The 19550-nt window shown below is 43.9% G+C and overlaps 1 protein-coding gene across 3 annotated transcripts in view; it reads right to left on the bottom strand.

The window, feature by feature from the left end:
* The window catches only part of LOC135056400 (WASH complex subunit 2A-like), a 189983-nt gene that overhangs the window by 126347 nt on the left and 44086 nt on the right, over positions 1-19550 (bottom strand). For all 3 annotated transcript variants that reach the window (XM_063961493.1, XM_063961495.1, XM_063961494.1), the window contains exons 6-13: positions 17569-17639; positions 14136-14183; positions 12583-12672; positions 10523-10610; positions 9724-9789; positions 7774-7886; positions 7514-7583; positions 7359-7418 (exon numbers count right to left, since the gene is read on the bottom strand). In XM_063961493.1, the coding sequence (XP_063817563.1) occupies positions 7359-7418; positions 7514-7583; positions 7774-7886; positions 9724-9789; positions 10523-10610; positions 12583-12672; positions 14136-14183; positions 17569-17639 (606 nt within the window). The remainder of the gene's footprint in view (positions 1-7358; positions 7419-7513; positions 7584-7773; positions 7887-9723; positions 9790-10522; positions 10611-12582; positions 12673-14135; positions 14184-17568; positions 17640-19550) is intronic.

The following is a 19550-nucleotide window of genomic DNA, read 5'->3' as shown; positions in this document are numbered from 1 at the left end:
CGTGAAACCTTCCGTATTGAAGCGCATCGTAAGAGGCCACTATTTTCCCCAAAGTCGAATGCATAGATGCACCGATATCCGGGTTGGCTTCAGGACATCCCGAACCATCGACTGGATTACTAATGCCTTTTCCAATGGAAGGAACACTTTCTGCGACTTAGTGTCCAGTATCATTCCCAGAAATGGGAGCCTCTGTGTAGGCTCTAGGTGAGATTTCGGAAGGTTCAGAATCCATCCGTGATCCTGGAGAAGTTTGGTTGAGAGAGCAATGCTGTCCAGCAACCTCTCCCTGGACGGCACCTTTATCAAAAGATCGTCCAGGCACGGAATTATGGTCACTCCCTGCTTGCGGAGTAGAAACATCATCTCTGCCATCACTTTGGTGAACACCCTCGGTGTCGTGGAGAGACCAAATGGCAGGGCCTGGAACTGGTAGTGATAGCCCTGTAGTGCAAACCGGAGATAAGCCTGATGAGGCGGCCAGATCGTAATGTGAAAGTACGCATCCTTGATATCCAGAGACACTAGGAATTCCCCTTCCTCCAGACCGGAGATCTCCGCTCTCAGAGACTCCATCTTGAACTTGAAGAACGGGTTCAAGGATTTGAGGTTCAGAATAGGTCGTACCGAACCGTCCGGTTTCGGTACTACAAACAAGTTGTAATAGTACCCCTTGTTGTGCAGATGAGCTGAAACTGGAACAATGACTTGAGTCTGTACCAGTTTTTGGATGGCCTGCTGTAAAGTTATACTTGCCTCTTGTGAAGCTGGTAAGCCTGATCTGAAGAATCTGAGGTGGAAGCTCTTGGAACTCCAGTCTGTAGCCCTGGGAAATAAGATCTATGACCCAGGGATCCCGGCATGAACTTGACCAGATGTGACTGAAGAATTTTAGTCGGGCTCCCACCTGACAGCCTTCCAGGCATCGTGGTCCACAGTCATGCTAAAGGCTTTGAGGAAGCAGAGCCTGAGCTCTGTTCCTGAGCACCTGCAGTTGCTGGTTTGCGTGGTTTACCTCTTGCGCCTCTGGAGGCCGTAGAAGCACCTCTGGATTCGCCCTTAAACTTGGCCGTCCGATAGGACTGTAAATTTGAAACTAAATAAGCTTTCCTGGCTGGGGGAGTTGCGGAAGGAAGATACGTAGAATTATCCGCAGTAGCTTTGGAGGTCCATTTGTCTAGTTAGTCTCCAAACAAGGCCTCTCCTGTGAATGGTAGGCCTTCCACATCAGCAGTCCACTGGCGTAGCCACAAGACCATGCGTGCTGACACTGCCATAGCGGTGGTGCATGCATTAAGCAAGCCTATCTCTTTTATGGCTTCCACCATAAAGTTCGCAGAGTCCTGTATATGCTGCAGGAGTAAAACAACCCCCATAGACAAGGAATCTAACCTCTCAATTAGGTTGGCTTTTTGTGATCCACGCACATGCTATAGTGGGTCTCTGGGCCACCCCAGAAGCTGTGCACAATGATTTGAGTGTAGTCTCAATTTTACGATCAGCCGTATCTTTTAGGGAGGCTGCACCAGGAACAGGCAATACAATTTTACGTTACAGCCTAGAGACTGATGCGTCCACTATCAGTGGATTTTCACATTTTTTCCTATCTTCCAGAGGAAAAGGAAAAGAGGAGAGCAACCTTTTAGAGATTTGAAATTTCTTATCAGGATTAATCCACGGTTCTTCAAACAGGGTATTCAATTCCTTCGACACAGGAAAAGTAACTGAGGACTTCTTTTTTACATTAAAATAAGATTCCTCACACCCCTCTGACACCTTAGCAGACAAACATTGGTAGTTGCTTGGTCATTCCTGGAAATAATTAAGTAAGTATCAGGTGCTGGAAAGGGGGAGGGGTGCAAATCCCACCCCTACATTTCCCTTCAGCACACTAAAAAATTACCTGTAACCATACCTGAACCTGTCTCGTAATAGAAATTCAGAGAATTAGTTTACACATGTTTGCAAACACATGTTTAAGCTGCTGAGCCACTTTCAAGGCTTCCCCGATGTCAGCACTCCTAGCACTACATGATAGCAGTGCCCACATAGGGCCATGTAATTTGTCACAGTAGGCCTCATGATAAAGGCTATTACGAAAACACATCCAAACACCTTATCAGGAATCGGCAGAACATCTCTGATAGCTTCTATAAGAGCCTCTATTCCCTGTGACAGAGTAGCATCCCCTCCAAATCCACCTCACCGTCCTCCGTGTCTGACCCGTCAGCGTCAGAGTCAGATTGCAGGATATGGGCCAAATGGGAGGGGATTGAGACGCTGGTTTGGGGACTGAGTCTCTGTTCACAAACTCATCCACAGTCTGTCTTAAGTATTGCGTCTCTTTCTCATTGCGAAATAGTTTTGTAGAAATATTTTAGATCATTCAACCCACTCCGGTTCAGCCCTGCTATTCTGAGAAGGTGCACTGCCCCGAGTACCCAGAGTGAGCCCCCTGGTGAAGAGGAACACTCCGCTGTACAAGAAAAACACTCTTTGCCTGACATAATGTAAATGTGACGACACACACACAGGAAAAGGTTAAGCACAATTAACCCTTCAGGGAGACACAGAGTTATTTGGATCCAGCCCACACCGCGCCCTAATCGCTAATGCCAAGCTTAGCCGGGTCGCAGACTATGTACCCTGATAGGGCACTTAGTACACTAATCATCGCTCCCCCTCTGATATGACCCCCTGGTACCACTGAAGTAATCTGGAGTCTCTCAGGAGGAGCTGCGCATCCATATCCATCAACGTCTGTGTCCACTGCAGAGGGAAAATGGCGCAGGTGACCTGCTGGATCCTCTCATAGTGAAGGCCCCGCCCCTTCAATGGCGCGCAGTCTTCTCGCTTTTTTTTTTATACTGGCTGCTTAAAATGGAGAGAAAACCGTTTTAAAGCTGTTTTTGCCAGTGTGGGTACTGTATACAGTGTACTGAGGCCAAAGGGTAGTGTCTGGAACTGGTACTGATCGTCCAGTAGGGCAAACCTCAGAAAAGCCTGATGAGGTGGCCAAATTGGAATATGAAGGGAGGCGTCCTTAATATCCAGGGAAACCATGAACTCCCGTTCTTCCAGACCCACAATCACTGCCCTCAGGGATTCCATTTTGAACTTGAAAACTTTTAGACAAGGATTCAAGGACTTTAGGTTCAGAATGGGCCGTACCGAGCCATCCGGCTTTGGAACCACAAACAGGTTGGAGTAATAACCCTTGCCTCATTGTGGTATCGGTACTGGGATAATGACATAGGACTGGACCAACTTTTGGATGGCCTGTTGCAACGTAACCTGCACATCCTCCAAAGCTGGTAAGCTGGATCTGAAAAATCGTTGAGAAAAAACACCGTCGAACGCCAGCTTGTAGCCCTGAGAAATGAGGTCCCTTACCCAGGTATCCTGGCAGGAGCTTTCCCAGATGCGGCTGAAGTGACGCAGTCGGGCTCCCACCTCGAGATCTCCTCTGGGTGGGTGGGCACCGTTATGCTGAGGACTTAGTGGCAGCAGAACTGGTGCTCTGTTCCTGAGACCCGGCGGTTGCAGCTCTTTTTATCTTAACCTCTGGTGCCTCTATTTGCATTAGAGGCACCTCTGGCCCTAGAATGAAATCTGTTAGACCGAAAGGAAGTAACAGACGGCACCGGGTAGGAACGCCTAGCCATCAGGGCCCCAGAGGGGAGAAACGTGGATTTCCCAGTAGTGACTTTGGAAATCCACGTATCTAACTCAACCCCAAAGAGCCATTCCCCTAAAAAAGGGAGGGAATCCACACTGCGCTTTGATTCTGCGTCCACTATCCACTGACGCAACCACAAAGCCCTGCGCGCTGTCACTGCCATGGCAGAGGTCCTAGCATTAATATTCCCCATCTCCTTGAGCAAATCACAGAGGATGCGTGTAGTGTCCTGAATGTGCCTTAGGAGGGTCACTGTAGTGACCAGAAGCATAGCCCCAGAGAGGCCCTCCTGAATCTGAATGGCTCATGAATGAATAGCATGATCATCCAGCAACACGATATGATCGGCCGTTGCAATACACCTGCGGCCATATAAATAGATTTAAGTGTAGCCTCTATTTTTCTGTCCCCAGGATCTTTTATAGTAAGGAGACCGGGGCAGGCAGCACCGCCTTTTTGGATACATCAACCGCCCAGGGGTTCTTCCCAAAATTTCCTACCTTCAGGAGCAAATGGGAAAGTGCGCAAAAACTTTTTTGACACTTGGAATTTTTTCAGACTAATTTGAATAAGTCATCTAACTTTGCAGAATCAGGGAAAGTGACATTAGGCTTGTTTTGTACAAAGAAAAATGACTGTGACACAGAGTCCTCTAGAGGGAGCTTTAACACGCCCCGTATAGCCAGTATGAGGGGTTCAATACCCTGAGCAGAATCGGAATCCCCACTAATGGGATCCAAGTCCTCCCCATCCTCCTGTATTTCCTCATCTGAATCAGAGAGTAGAGCAGGCAAACCACGCTTCTGTGGTGCTGCATGAGAGAGGGAGGGGCAGTGTAACATCTGCCCAAGCAGCTAAATCTGCAACAGTCTGTTGTAGTAGCTGAGTTTTCTGTACATTTGCAGTGAGCTGGGATGACATATCAGACATCATAGTTCTAAGAGACCCTAGCCAGGAGGGCTCAGGACCCTCTCCCCCAGCCCCTTCACTGATTTGTGAAGATAGGCTGCATTGTTCACAAGAAACAGAATCAGATGATACTGGAGAGAATCTAGTGTGACATATACTACAGAGCTTGTGTTTACCCATGTTTCACAGTAAGCACAAGAACATACTCATACACACAGGCAGCAATGCTTTTCAAGCCTGCCCTTACTGTATGTGAAAGGAGAGAGAGAGAGAGAGAGAGAGAGAGAGAGAGAGAGAGAGAGAGAGAGAGAGAGAGAGCGCGCGCGAGACCAGCACACCCCTAGCTGCACAGTCCCAGTGAGGCTGACGGCTAAATACACCGTAACACTAATAAATTTCTATCCTGTAGAGGACCCAGATAGTGTACAATAGCGGCTCTCCCCCTTTGCTACACCATTTACCAGTTTTCCAGCGTGTCTTGTGAGGCAGGAAGCGCTGTGTGTGATGTCTGTGGTTGCATTAAGCAGAGGAAGGCGCCAAAATGCCTCCGGTCCCGCTCTGAGGTAGCTCCACCCCCTCCAATGGCGCTGGAGCTACTTACAGTGATTTTGTATACTGTCAATGTCTCCTGTCTGCTTAAAAACATCAAACAAGTGCTAGTTCAAGCTGTCTGAAGCCAGTTTACACGGGGGACTCTATGAGCGGGTCCCCCCCAGGAGGGTCCCGTATGCCACGCCAGTGTTCAGCCGCACCTTGAACCGGGGGGCCACCCTAGCGGGACTCCCGGTTTGTACTCACCACAGTCGTCAACTTCAGGCACAGGTAGGGGTATGCGGCATGCTGCGGACCGCCCCCCACCACTAACTCCCACGGTGCAGGTATGCTGTTGCCCAAACAGCATACTGAAAATAACAAACGTTTAAAAGAAATTGAAGAAAACTCTCTGGAGCTGCAAAGTGTGCATCCTCTCCTGAGGGCACTTTTTCTAAAAATGCCTGTGGGAGGGGGCATAGAGGGGAGGATCAAGCACACCCAGTGAAGAAGTTTAAAGTGCACCGGCTCCTTTGGACCCCGTCTATACCCCATCGTACTAAGTTTCCCCAGTATCCCTTATGGATGCTTGAGAAACATATATAGTGTAAGAGCATATGGAATCGGGTGGTCTTCAGTATGCCGGCGGTCGGGCTCCCGGCGACCAGCATACCGGCGCCGGGAGCCCGACAGCCGGCATACCGACACTTATTTTCCCTCGTGGGGGTCCACGACCCCCCTGGAGGGAGAATAAAATAGTGTGGCGCGCTACCTGTAGCGTGGCGAGCGCAGCGAGCCCGCAAGGGGCTCATTTGCGCTCGCCACACTGTCGGTAAGCCGGCGGTCGGGCTCCCGGCGCCGGTATGCTGGTCGCCGGGAGCCCGGCCGCCGGCATATCGTAGTGAACCCTATGGAATCTAGTGAGACAAGTCAATAAAAATTAATGGAAGCCAATATGAATGTATTAAGTCCAAAAACAATTACAGATTATATTCTTTAACATAAATGTCACACATATTGGATGAAAACGTTTCTATTGACAAAATATCACAATCTAAACCAATAAATCTCAAAATAAGAAACATTGGGCCCGATTCATTGTGGATCGCTTGAGCGATCCTTTGTGCAGTTTCCCGATGGTGGGGAAACTGCACATGTGTAGGACCCGTTCTGTGCATGTGCTATGATCTCTTTTCTAAAATGATTAACAGGAAGAGGCGTTCGAGGGGAGGGATGGAGGCGGCTGGCGTTTGGGAAAACAGCACCTCGTTTTCTGGGAGTGGCAAGGCCAAGGATTGCATAGCGAGATGCGGTTACCTTGTCCCTGCAAGCCGCACATGGGTGCAAACTGACCATATCAATCAGAATACTTTTGGATTGTGGGAGGAAACAGGAGTACCCAGAGGAAACCCACGCACGAACAGAGAGAATATACAAACTCCACACAGTTTGGGCCATGGTGGGAATTAAACCTATTACCTCAGTATCTCAGACATTCACAACCTGTCACCAGTGCAGACATTTAACACTTAACAGTGCACTCACTAATAGCTGAGCACAGATCAGAACATTACCTTTCTGTGAACTTTCTCAGAACTGAAAGAGAATATGGAGATGTATCAAGCCTTAGAAAGAGATACCAACCGATCAGCTTCAAACTGTCATTATACAGATGGTGTTTGAAACCCGACAGCTGATTTGTTGGTGCTTTATCTCTCTCCAGGACTTGATACATCTCTCCCTATGTCATTAGATGGACGCTAAGGCTTGAGGCCTAGTGTAAAAAAACAAAACAAAACCGATATCAATTCACTTAAAACTCGCCTAACCTATCTGTGAGTGTTTCCTCTTTTAGATATGACCCTGTGGACGGTATCTAATTAGCTGCGGTAATTTACCACGGCTAATTGACTCACCCAGGGCTATCCTATTAGCCCTGATGCCGACACTTATCAGAGATTATGTTTTGCCTGCCTCCAAGTCACCTATTAGTGACATGTTTTCTGGACCCTATGTGTTTTCGTGCAATACAGGGTAATATGCCACATGAAACAAACGGGGTCTAACCGGATAGCCCGAATTGACATTGGGCTTTTTTCATGATAAAAAACATTTATTTTTTTGGGCAGCAAATTACCCTGGGTACTATGCCCCTGTGTATTTATAAAGAATGTCCAAAGGAAATATCACTTTGTGTCTTGTGATCCACACAACAGAGAACATGAGATCACTTCATTACCGTGGAAAAGGGAAACCCCTCCATAGGGCGGCTTCTTTTTCACATCCGATGGCAATGTTTCTGGGAGTACAAGAACAAACATAAAAAAAGTTTATATCAAAAGTACTGAAGTACTCCTATGATGGTATCTGGAAATTATGCACAGATATTTGTACCTGGTTTTGGAACAGGGGCTGCTTCTGTCTGCTTACGTTCCTTGCTATGAACATCAGAGAAAAGGTCACCCTGCGGCCAAATGAAATATATATACAGTATAAGAAATAAGTGACACGCATTTGTCAGAACAATGGTATCCAGCGAGTATAAGTGTCAGGAGAATTGAATCCATGATTAACAAGAACTGTGGCAACAGAATAAGTAGAACTACAATGAAAAGGGTTTATAAAAGATCACATATTCAGACAAATATACCAACCTCCTCATCGTCATCATCAAAGAGTCCCTTTCCTCCACTGAAAAGACCTCCTTTATTGCCAAAGAAATCTTCATCTGTAAGCTTGGGTGGTTTAAAGATATAATCATCTTCATCTTCAGAAAGAATACACGGCAAAATTAAGGTATAAGAACACAAAGGGTCGAATTAATTAGGGCAACCTCAACTCAACGTCTCAAAGCTCTATCTCACTGCTGACTTGCAGATTAGCATATGTGGGAAGCTATTTTAAGCGTGGCATATAGCCACATGGACTTGTGGGTGAATCTAATTGAATCTACCTCAAAGTATTTTTGACAACTGGAGGGATCTCATTTGTAACTAAAGTAAGGGTTGCTAATAGTTACTTTATGACAGGGTAATGCAGGTACATATCCCAACACATTCTCAGATGTACCAACATTAAAATATCTATATCTGTGTATCTATACAGTATATATACACTGCATCTATCTATATATATATATATATATATATATATATATATATATATATCTATATATATATATATATATATATATATATATATATAACAATTATTCATTTGTAAATGTCGTCATGAACTTAACAACTTCTGAACCATTTTTGAAGGGGTGGGTTTTCACTGAAGTGTTCCTTTATATCCTATCAGTAACATAGGCTATGAATCTTCTCGCCATCATGTTAATTGTCTAATTAGCAAACAAAATAAAAAACAAATGGTGTGAGGACATCTTGTGGCCAAAATGTACAATGCTATTAAACTACAAATGACAGCAGTTATGGAGTCAGATAGGCTATGAACCATCTTGCTATTATGTTAATTGGCTACGCGTGCACACATACATCCACACAATACATACACCACATACATATACAGAAACGGCACTGGCATCTATACTATTAATACAAATTTTCGTTTGTATGGTAATTTTGTTGGCTAAATAGCCAATTAAAATAATAGCAAGATGGTTTGTACGTTATGTTACTCGGAGTATCTCAAGGAACATTTCACTGAAAACCCGTCAAAATCATTTCAGTAATTCTCAAATTTATCTCGAACATACATGCAAACAATTAATTTTATTGATAGTATACATGTGTGTGTGTCCCATGTGTATGGCATATGTATATGTGTGTTTGTATTGTGCAGCCAATTAACATGATATCAAGATGATTCATAGCCTATGTTACTCTAACTGCTGAGTCTGTAATTTGTAACCTAATAGCATTCTATTTTTGGGCCACAAGATGTCCTCATACAGTTTATTTTGTCTGCTAATTAGTCCATTAACATGATAGTGAGATGATTCACAGCCTATGTTACGCAGAGGATCTCAAAATGAACATTTCAGTTAAAGCCCCCATCAAAATCTGTTCAGTAGTTGTCGAGCTTATCCTGCACATACATACAACAAAAATTCTATATGGATATATGTGCTCTTACTGCAGAGAAGAAAGACAAAGCGGAAAATATCACAAAGGATCACTCCTCGCCCTAATCCCCCTCCAAAAAGGGGGGAATAAAATCACACAGCTTTGTAATTGCTTGAGGAGGTAAGGTAGAGATAAGTTACCAAATTCCTTTATTTTACAGCTGATACCACAGCCAGTTATATTGGGATTGGTGGTGCTCCCCAGAGTCAGAAACAATAGACTTATCTGGAGAAAAAAAGGAGACTCTATGTTGGGGGCACTCTTAGATATATTGTATAGATATCCCAAGATAAACATGTCAGAATTAATCTAAATTATTCTAAAATATAACTATTATTGAGTACGTATTAAAATATTAAATATTTAACTATATACTCAATAAAAGTTATATTTTAGAATCATTTAGATTAATTCTGACACGTTTATCTTGGGATATCTATACAATATATCTAAGAGTGCCCCCAACAGAGTCATCTTTTTTTCTCCAGATAAATCTTACTGTAGAAGCAAGCCTACCGTCAGAAGGAAGTTTTCTGATTTCTTTCTTTTCTTTTTTGCTTTTGACCTCTGAAGATAATATGGCTGAAATAGAAATTAACATTACAAAATAATCTTTGTACAGTATTAACTGAAATAGGTATAGAAGTGACCATATACACCTATCCTTAAATGGGGCTACTTGGTGCTCCACAGACTTTGCGTTTTGCTACATCAAGCACCACGCAGAGACTTTTCACGAAATGTGTCTTATTCACATCACTAATGTGACAAAAGTACAATGTAGGACTACCCTGACTACCGATGCTGCCCTTTCATATACTGTAGCTTCTGTGTATGCATCTGGGTAAAAATGTAAAAGAGTGAGGTCTGCCATGCCTCGTACCCCGTATAGTTATCCTTAAGCTGCTACTTTGTACCAATTCTTTGGTGAAAAGAATACTGCTCTTAAGTGCCTAGGACACTTTAAGCGTATATGTATGTGCTAGGATGCAAATAAGACTCCACATTCAGGGGTCTGGGAATTGCTAGCCATGAAGGAGCATCTAAGTAGTGTCAAGTGTCTTGTGACATATGGTGCAAAAATGCTAGATGTATATAAAGTATTGCCGTCATGCCCCTATATTATTTGTAAGCATTATAGAACCAACAGAAAGAATGAGGAGGTCTAATTTGCTTCTACTCCTGATGCCATTAAAACAGCGTTTAGTTTTTAACCAGTATACTACATTTCTCTTATTTTCTGACTTGCACTTTTGAACAAAACCAGGATTAGAATAGGAATTGCACAGCAGACACCAGATTCATGTGCACTTACATGACTGATCGACCTCCTGCCTTTTTGGAACTTCCACTTGAATCCGGGCTGCCAATTCATCAGCAAATGATTTTGTTCTGGTCTTTGTCTGAAGGCAAAAATCAATAAATATTAAATCATCAGTGCTATGTATTTATATTGTGCTCCCGTGTGACTGCAAGGACAGGGCCGAAACTAGGATTTTTGTCACCCGGGGCAAGGTAGTCATTTGACACCCCCGCAAAAAAAAATAAAAAAATATTTTACAATAAATAAATAAAAATAATAAAATAAAATAAAAAAAATAAAAAAATAAATGAATACAAATATTATATATATATATATATATATATATATATATATATATATATATATATCTCTTTCAGAACTTTTTTACCTGAAAAACTGCCTTTTCTAACATAAATTTCATATCCAGGAAAAAGTGTCCCCATTTTACACAGTACGACAGGCAAGTGTCCCCATTCCCCATTTTACACATTGCGGCAGACAGGTGACCCCATTTTACACATTGCGGCAGACAGGTGTCCCCATTTTACACATTGCGGCAGACAGGTGTCCCCATTTTACACATTGCGGCAGGAAAAAGTGTCCCCATTTTACACATAGCGGCAGGCACAGGTCCCCATTTTACACAGTACGCTGGCAAGTGTCCCCATTTTACACATAGCGGCAGGCACAGGTCCCCATTTTACACAGTACGCTGGCAAGTGTCCCCATTTTACACATAGCGGCAGGCACAGGTCCCAATTTTACACAGTACGCTGGCAAGTGTCCCCATTTTACACATAGCGGCAGGCACAGGTCCCCATTTTACACAGTACGCTGGCAAGTGTCCCCATTTTACACATAGCGGCAGGCACAGGTCCCCATTTTACACAGTACGCTGGCAAGTGTCCCCATTTTACACAGTACGCTGGCAAGTGTCCCCATTTTACACATAGCGGCAGGCACAGGTCCCCATTTTACACAGTACGCTGGCAAGTGTCCCCATTTTACACATAGCGGCAGGCACAGGTCCCCATTTTACACAGTACGCTGGCAAGTGTCCCCATTTTACACATTGCGGCAGGCACAGGTCCCCATTTTACACAGTACGCTGGCAAGTGTCCCCATTTTACACATAGCGGCAGGCACAGGTCCCCATTTTACACATTGCGGCAGGTGGTGGAGGGAGAGAGAGAGAGAGAGGAAGGGAGAGGGGCTGACTTACATTTGAAGCGGTTCTCGCCGCTCTTCAGCCGCCTCTCCCTCCTCGTCTGCGCGGCTCCGGGCTCCCCCTTCTCCCTCCTCCGGCGGGGTTTCGTGGAATGACGCGTTTGCGCCGTGACGTCACGACGCAATTGCGTCATTCCGCGAAACCCCGCCCCCCGAGCTGGGCACTCGGGAGAAGGGGGTTTAAAAGTGCCGCGGCGGGTGTTAGGGGGTCTCGGCGCCCCCTCCAATCTGGCGCCCAGGTCGCCTGCCCCCCTAACCCCCCCCTAGTTTCGGCCCTGGCAAGGAGGATTGCCATGCTGCTACTCTCAGATTGCTGCTCTTTCAGGGGTTGTTTACATAACAATTTACAGCCCTGCAATGAGAGCTATTGATAGACATAATGAATACCGCAGTATTAACTTAGAGGCACAAATAATGGTCAGGTGCTATGAAGACCCACATGAACAGAGATGTTTTCTAATCTGAAATGCATAGTGACCCATTTCTGGAGCTGTGCAACAATTTATTCTAAATTTACATATCATTAAAAAATCTATATAATTAAAATACATGACAGCCAGATTCTGGAGCTCGAATTTGCCCAGTTACCCTGCACCCTCATCATATTATTATGGTCCGCATTCTGGGGCCCCTGGCGTAACATAATTTGGGTTTCACTAAAACAACCGCAGGGGGCGCACACATTTGTTTACACACAGACGTACTTGAGTGTTGTCGGGGACTACCTAAGTATACTTCAGCAAATTATTATCCGTACACTCTGATAAAACATTACCCCTAGTTGGAATACATTCGTTAAATACTGAACATAAAACATTTTAAGAAATGTCACAATCAGATCTTACAGATTTTTCATTTTCCTCCTCTTCCTCTTTATCCGAATCACCAAACAGGTCAGAGCCATTATCCTCATCCTCATCACTCAGGGCTGTGTGCTGGTGAAAAGGATAGAATTGATTAAGTATTCGGTTATGGTGTACTGTTGGCCTAAGGGGACATGACGAAAAATAGATCCAACAGGATGGAGTCAACCCATTACCTGTGCTCAAAGTGGATCGGTTATCAATGTTTTTTTTTTAAAGTTCCAAAATAAAAAACAAATATCCCCCAACCCCACAATTCACCCTGCTGAGAGGCCATGTTTATAAATACTACACAGAATGAGGGCACCACTCTCATGACTAGTGAGGAGCTGCAGGTAGACCGATATATAGAAGGGAGGTCTGTGGTGGATACGCTCCACTCCATCAACTCGACTTGTATGCAACTATGTTAGAGAGACAATGATGAGCCTTTCTAGGACCAGCCACCCTTAAATACATCCACCTTAATGTTTGTGAGAGAACGGGGATGGTGGAGGGTAGCTAGCATTGCTCACATATGCCATTTAGCATTCAAGGGGGTGATTCAATTACAAGAAGTGTGGTGGGAAGTATGGTGGAACTACCCTGATTGGTTTCACGTAATTTATCTCAGGGGCTGTGAGCAGAGATCAGCCTACAATTACTGCTTTTCTATAAACAACGCAAGCTGCCAATGGTTTGCATATAACTGAATCACCTAGGTATTAGACAAAGTAATCCCTCACCAGGGTCTATAGACAACAATGTTGAAATCAGACAACATACAGCAGCATCACAGTATTATTCCTAATGGTGAGAGAATATGTATATGTTAGGAAATTAGAAAGGATAATCTTTTAGATATATAGGAGGGAATTCAAGTAGCTTTGGTAATTTGCCCCTGGCTAATTGACTCCTCAGGGCTATCCAATCAGCCCCAGAGCGTGGCTGCTGGTAGCACTTCGCAGAGATTTTTTTTCAGGACCTCAGCAGTCTCCAAAAACAAAAAAATCCCTAATAATTAGCCTGTTTTTCACAATTGGCCAGTAAAAACAGGTCTTTGAATTTAATCACGGATTCTATGTGGTTTTGCTTGAAAACAGATAATTTTTGGGCCACAAAAAAGGGACTCTAATTGAATAGCAAGGAGCACAAAAAAAAAGTGATAAAGTACAATTGTTTTGGTGTCCACAAAATTCTCAGGGCTAACTGAATCCCCCACACATACTGTAGAATGCTATTGCTGTTCAGTAACAAACCTAACTGTCCATGTAACAGTCAATAACTAAGATGTGTGAATGCGAGTTTAATCACTTAATATATAAATTGTAATAACAAGCGAATGGCCACATTCTGACAATTGTTAACTTTCTGTCAAATTCTGTGTTACCTGCAACGTTAATGAATGCTAATAATACAACACAATGGCGTTCTATGGGAATTCACAAGTACAAGGTAGAATATGCTGCTGGAAAAGTTTAATATGCTTCTAAAGCACTGTTAAAAGCAAGGAATAAGTACAAGTGTTTGTCGCATTTTTTAATAAGGTTTCTCACCAATTTTTTCTCTTCATCTGAATTGTTACCGAAGTCCTCTTCAGAATCCTGTTGTTGAAAATGAACAGTCTATAATTATTAACATTTATATAATGTACACATATTAAGCAGTATATTTAGTAATTCACATATGTAACTACCCGCAGTGCAGAGTACAATCTATATTCCCTACTACACAGACACATATATTCAGTACACCTTTGGGTTAATTTCCTGTCAGAAATCAGTGTGTGAGCAAACAGGATTACTCAGAGCGGGTATTGAGAGAACATATAAACTCCACACATGCCAGATCTTTGTGGGGAATTTAACTCATGACCGATATAAGGCAGTACTGCTAACCACTATGTCACTGTGCTGTCCAAATAATTATACCGTATATCCACTTCCAGTATAATCACTCTTTAAGACACATGTCCCAGTGATTAAAAATTCTTAGTGGTACAGTATCTTTAATTTGAAGTTTCTTAGAATTTTTTTGCACAGAAACACAGAAATATGGTCATCTTATCACATATGGCTAGTCGGGATAGGGCACACATACTGTACTCTAGTGGCATGTTTCATGGGTGGACTCCCCCCACTAATGGTGCCCATACATATGTGCGATTCTATGCGATATAACGCTGCGATTTCCCTTGAAGCTCCTCGTGTGATAAATCGCATCTGAAGTGATTTTTGGGCATTCGATGTACATACGATCATACGATAAATCGCATGCCCTTTGCGACCTGAAATCGGGTGATTGAATGGGGTGGATGGGAGTGTCCAGGAAATGAGATCAAAACAGCATAGATCGCACATCACAGTGTGATAAATCGCATATGTTTAAAAACCACATGCGATCGCACATGCAATGCGATATTATGTGCAGCACATATCTTGAGTTGCATCGCGTCGGGTGACACATGTAATCCATGTGATTTGTCGCTGAGAGTTATTGAAATCGTATAATAGTACCCGATATCTCACAAGTGTATGGCCAGCATTACTCATAGTATTTGTCCCAATTTGTAAGAAGAGTCCCTATTGAGTGCAGTTCCGTGGCTCCCTCTGTAATTAATGTGGGTCAGATTGCTGCGGATGTGGTGGGCCCCTCATGCAGATTAAAGGACGAGTAACTCCACCTCTGATCTGCACTCAACAGGGAACTGTACTCAATATGTAATCTTCTTCCAAACTGGCACAAATAATCTGAGGAAGCGTTCAGTGTGTTTGTGAAATGCATCACTAGAGTGTGTGTCCTATCCTGATGAGCCGTGTATGATAAATTGAACAGATTTCTGTGTATCTGTACAAAAAAATTGTAATAAACTTTAAAGATACAATAGGACTTACATTTTTGAGACCTGTCCCTGAAGGACTGATGCAAGTGAACTTTTTGGGAGAGGTTTTGGAATCCCCTCCCTATTTGGGCAGCAAACACTTAACAATTTGTAAGACTGTTCCTCCATTGTGTGGGCGCAGATCAGCACTTTTAATCACTTATAAAGACATCTCCAGATAGTTATGCTTAGTAATAATATGTGTGTAAACAGAGCCGGCCCTAACAAATATGATGCCCTAGGCAAGATTTTGGCTGCTGCCCCCTAGCACCGCCGCTAGTTCCGCCTTTAACCCTGTACCTACTTTCCCAGCACCATCACCCCTCACCCATAGCAGTTCTCATTTTGGTGCTCCTACTCCCTATATTTTAAATAAGAACAGTGCACACATTTGGTGTGCAGCCCAAAAAGGGGCCTGGCCACAAAATAGTGCTCCCAATTCAAATTATGCCTAGTAAACTACCTAGTAGTGCAACTTTATTCACATTATATCATGTGATTGCTCTTTATTCACATTAGACCACACGACACCGTAGTTCCCTTTCTATATGTTAAGCAACACAGTAGAGCACCTTATACACATAATGCCACCCATTAGTAATGCCCCTTACACATGACACATATTAAGGTCCTTAGAAACAAAATGTGCCTTACACATTATGCCAAACTTTATTAATGCCCATATACACATAATGTCCCTTACACATATGCTGCACATTATTAATGCTCTTATACACACAATGACACACATAGTGCCCCTTACACATATGCCGAACACTATTGCACAACCAACCCACCCGCACACAGCACTCACATAGCTGCTAACACTGTGACCTCTGCCTTTGCTTGGATACAGATGTGTCCTCATACATCTTGCCTCAATACACCATGCAGCATGGCGTGAGTCAGCTGGCAGCTCCTGGACAGCTCTAACATCTTATTTGCATTGTTATGTGACCAGGATGCACAAGCAGCTTCTGCTGATTAAAAATATATGCAGCATGCCAATATTCTGTGTGCGACCGTGACTGTATCTGAATATGGAATGCTACGTTACAGGAATACACTGTAACGTAGCATTTCGTATGCAGATACAGCCACAGTCACATACAGAATTTAGGCATGCTGCATATCATTTTTATCAGCAGAAGCTGCTTGTGCCCCTAGGAATTACAAATGCCCTAGGCAATTGCCTGGTTTGCCTAGGGCTGGCTCTGTGTGTAAATACTGCAGGGCTGATCTTCCCTCTTTCAGGACAGAGTCAATGCTGGCAAGCTACACGCTGAACACCCTCCCCTCCTCATTTTCCCCATCAAATGACCATTGTGAAACAGAGAATTACAGTAACTGAGCCATTTACACATTCAAAATAAAAGTGAAATAGAAAATTACAAAAAAAGAAAAAAGAAACCACAAACGGAAATAAATTTAGAGTGCATTAAATAAAACCATCATCGGAATTCAACATTTGTATAATGCCAAACTCAAGCAAATTTAATTTTGCACAGCACGTTAACATTACAACTTTATCATTATACACAGAAAAACTGAGATACAGCTTAAGCTTATGCAACACATGGCCCGATCACCCGATATCAGGTGAAAAGGTTGACGATTTTATAGGTGTGTATGCAGATCCGTTGCAGGAACATTAGCCAATAAACGGCTTAAAACGTTCCTACAATGGTCGGGATCGGGATGGTTGCATCACGTGTGTTTAATATTTGTAGGCCTAACCTCCCTATTCCATAGAAGGTCGTACACACTGAGCTATTTCTATCATAGCGTGTACGGAGCACGCAGGAGGCTCACAAGGGGTCAAGCTGGGGACACAGTACATGGCTGCTAGAGAGGGTTTACCCGATCAGCCGAGTGATTGAAAAAGTGTGTGCCCAGCTTAAGAGATACTCAACAACAATGGCATACAAGTCTTCCAATCCTGTGAATGTTTTATGAAACAGAAACTATGTAGCTTAACTACAGAAAGATAGAAGACTTTTAAACAATGCTAGTATAAGGTTTTGTATTCCCCATTTTTTTTTGGTTAGTCATATCCTAGCGTTCTGTTTTACAGGAAATAAAACTAAAAAAACAAAAACAAATTGTACCTCGTCATTATCTTTTTCATCTTCTTCCTGGCTGTCAATCACACTTCCCCTGTCATTGTCCACAGACCCTTCTGTTGGAAACAATATATGTACATGAACATACACAACTGTTACAGAAATGCTAAGTTTGCTAGAAGGACTGATATGGGCAATAACTGTAGAACAAATAATAAGATTTTACTCACCGGTAAATCTTTTTCTCGTAGTCCGTAGTGGATGCTGGGGACTCCGTAAGGACCATGGGGAATAGACGGGCTCCGCAGGAGACTGGGCACTCTAAAGAAAGATTTATTACTACCTGGTGTGCACTGGCTCCTCCCTCTATGCCCCTCCTCCAGATCTCAGTTAAGGAAACTGTGCCCGGAAGAGCCGACATTACAAGGAAAGGATTTTGGAATCCAGGGTAAGACTCATACCAGCCACACCAATCACACCGTATAACTTGTGATAACCTTACCCAGTTAACAGTATGAACAAACAACAGAGCATCAACCAAAGGATGCCAACATAACGTAACCCTTTATTAAGCAATAACTATATACACGTATTGCAGAAAGTCCGCACTGGGGACGGGCGCCCAGCATCCCCTACGGACTACGAGAAAAAGATTTACCGGTGAGTAAATTCTTATTTTCTCTGACGTCCTAGTAGATGCTGGGGACTCCGTAAGGACCATGGGGATTATACCAAAGCCTCCAAACGGGCGGGAGAGTGTGGATGACTCTGCAGCACCGAATGGGCAAACACAAGGTCCTCCTCAGCCAGGGTATCAAACTTGTAGAATTTTGCAAAAGTGTTTGAACCCGACCAAGTAGCAGCTCTGCAAAGCTGTAATGCCGAGACCCCTCGGGCAGCCGCCCAAGAAGAGCCCACCTTCCTTGTGGAGTGGGATTTCACAGATTTTGGATGCGGCAATCCTGTCACAGAATGAGCCTGCTGAATCGTGTTACAGATCCAGCGCGCAATAGTTTGCTTTGAAGCAGGAGCTACCAGCTTGTTGGATGCATACAGGATAAACAGCGAGTCAGTCTTCCTGACTCCAGCCGTCCTGTTAACATAAGTCTTCAAAGCCCGGACCACGTCCAGCAACTTGGAATCCTCCAAGTCACGAGTAGCCGCAGGCACCACAATAGGTTGGTTCAAATGAAACGAAGACACAACCTTTGGTAGAAATTGCAGACGAGTCCGCAATTCTGCCCTGTCCATATGAAAAACCAGATAGGGGCTTTTACATGACAAAGCCGCCAATTCTGACACACGCTTAGCCAATGCTAAGGCCAACAGCATGACCACTTTCCATGTGAGATACTTTAGCTCCACGGTCTTAAGTGGCTCAAACCAGTGGGAATTCAGGAACCCCAAGACCACGTTAAGATCCCAAGGTGCCACTGGTGGCACAAAAGGGGGCTGAATATGCAGCACTCCCTTAACAAATGTCTGAACCTCAGGCAGTGAAGCCAGTTCCTTTTGAAAGAAAATGGATAGGGCCGAAATCTGGACCTTTATGGACCCTAATTTTAGGCCCATAGTCACTCCTGACTGTAGGAAGTGCAGCAATCGACCCAGCTGGAATTCCTCTGTAGGGGCCTTCCTGGCCTCACACCAAGCAACATATTTTCGCCATATACGGTGATAATGTTTTGCAGTCACGTCTTTCCTAGCCTTTATCAGCGTAGGAATAACTCCATCCAGAATGCCCTTTTCCGCTAGGATCCGGCGTTCAACCGCCATGCCGTCAAACGCAGCCGCTGTAAGTCTTGGAACAGACAGGGCCCTTGTTGTAACAGGTCCTGTCTGAGAGGCAGAGGCCATGGGTCCTCTGTGAGCATTTCTTGCAGTTCCGGGTACCAAGTCCTTCTTGGCCAATCCGGAGCAATGAATATTGTTCTCACTCCTCTTTTTCTTACAATTCTTAGCACCTTGGGTATGAGAGGAAGAGGAGGAAACACATAGACCGACTGGAACACCCATGGTGTTACTAG

This window comes from Pseudophryne corroboree, chromosome 3, assembly GCF_028390025.1.
Source record: "Pseudophryne corroboree isolate aPseCor3 chromosome 3, aPseCor3.hap2, whole genome shotgun sequence".
Taxonomy (NCBI): Eukaryota; Metazoa; Chordata; class Amphibia; order Anura; family Myobatrachidae; genus Pseudophryne; species Pseudophryne corroboree.
The sequence above is the reverse complement of the archived record's forward strand: the minus strand, read 5'-3'. Positions and strand labels throughout refer to the sequence as shown.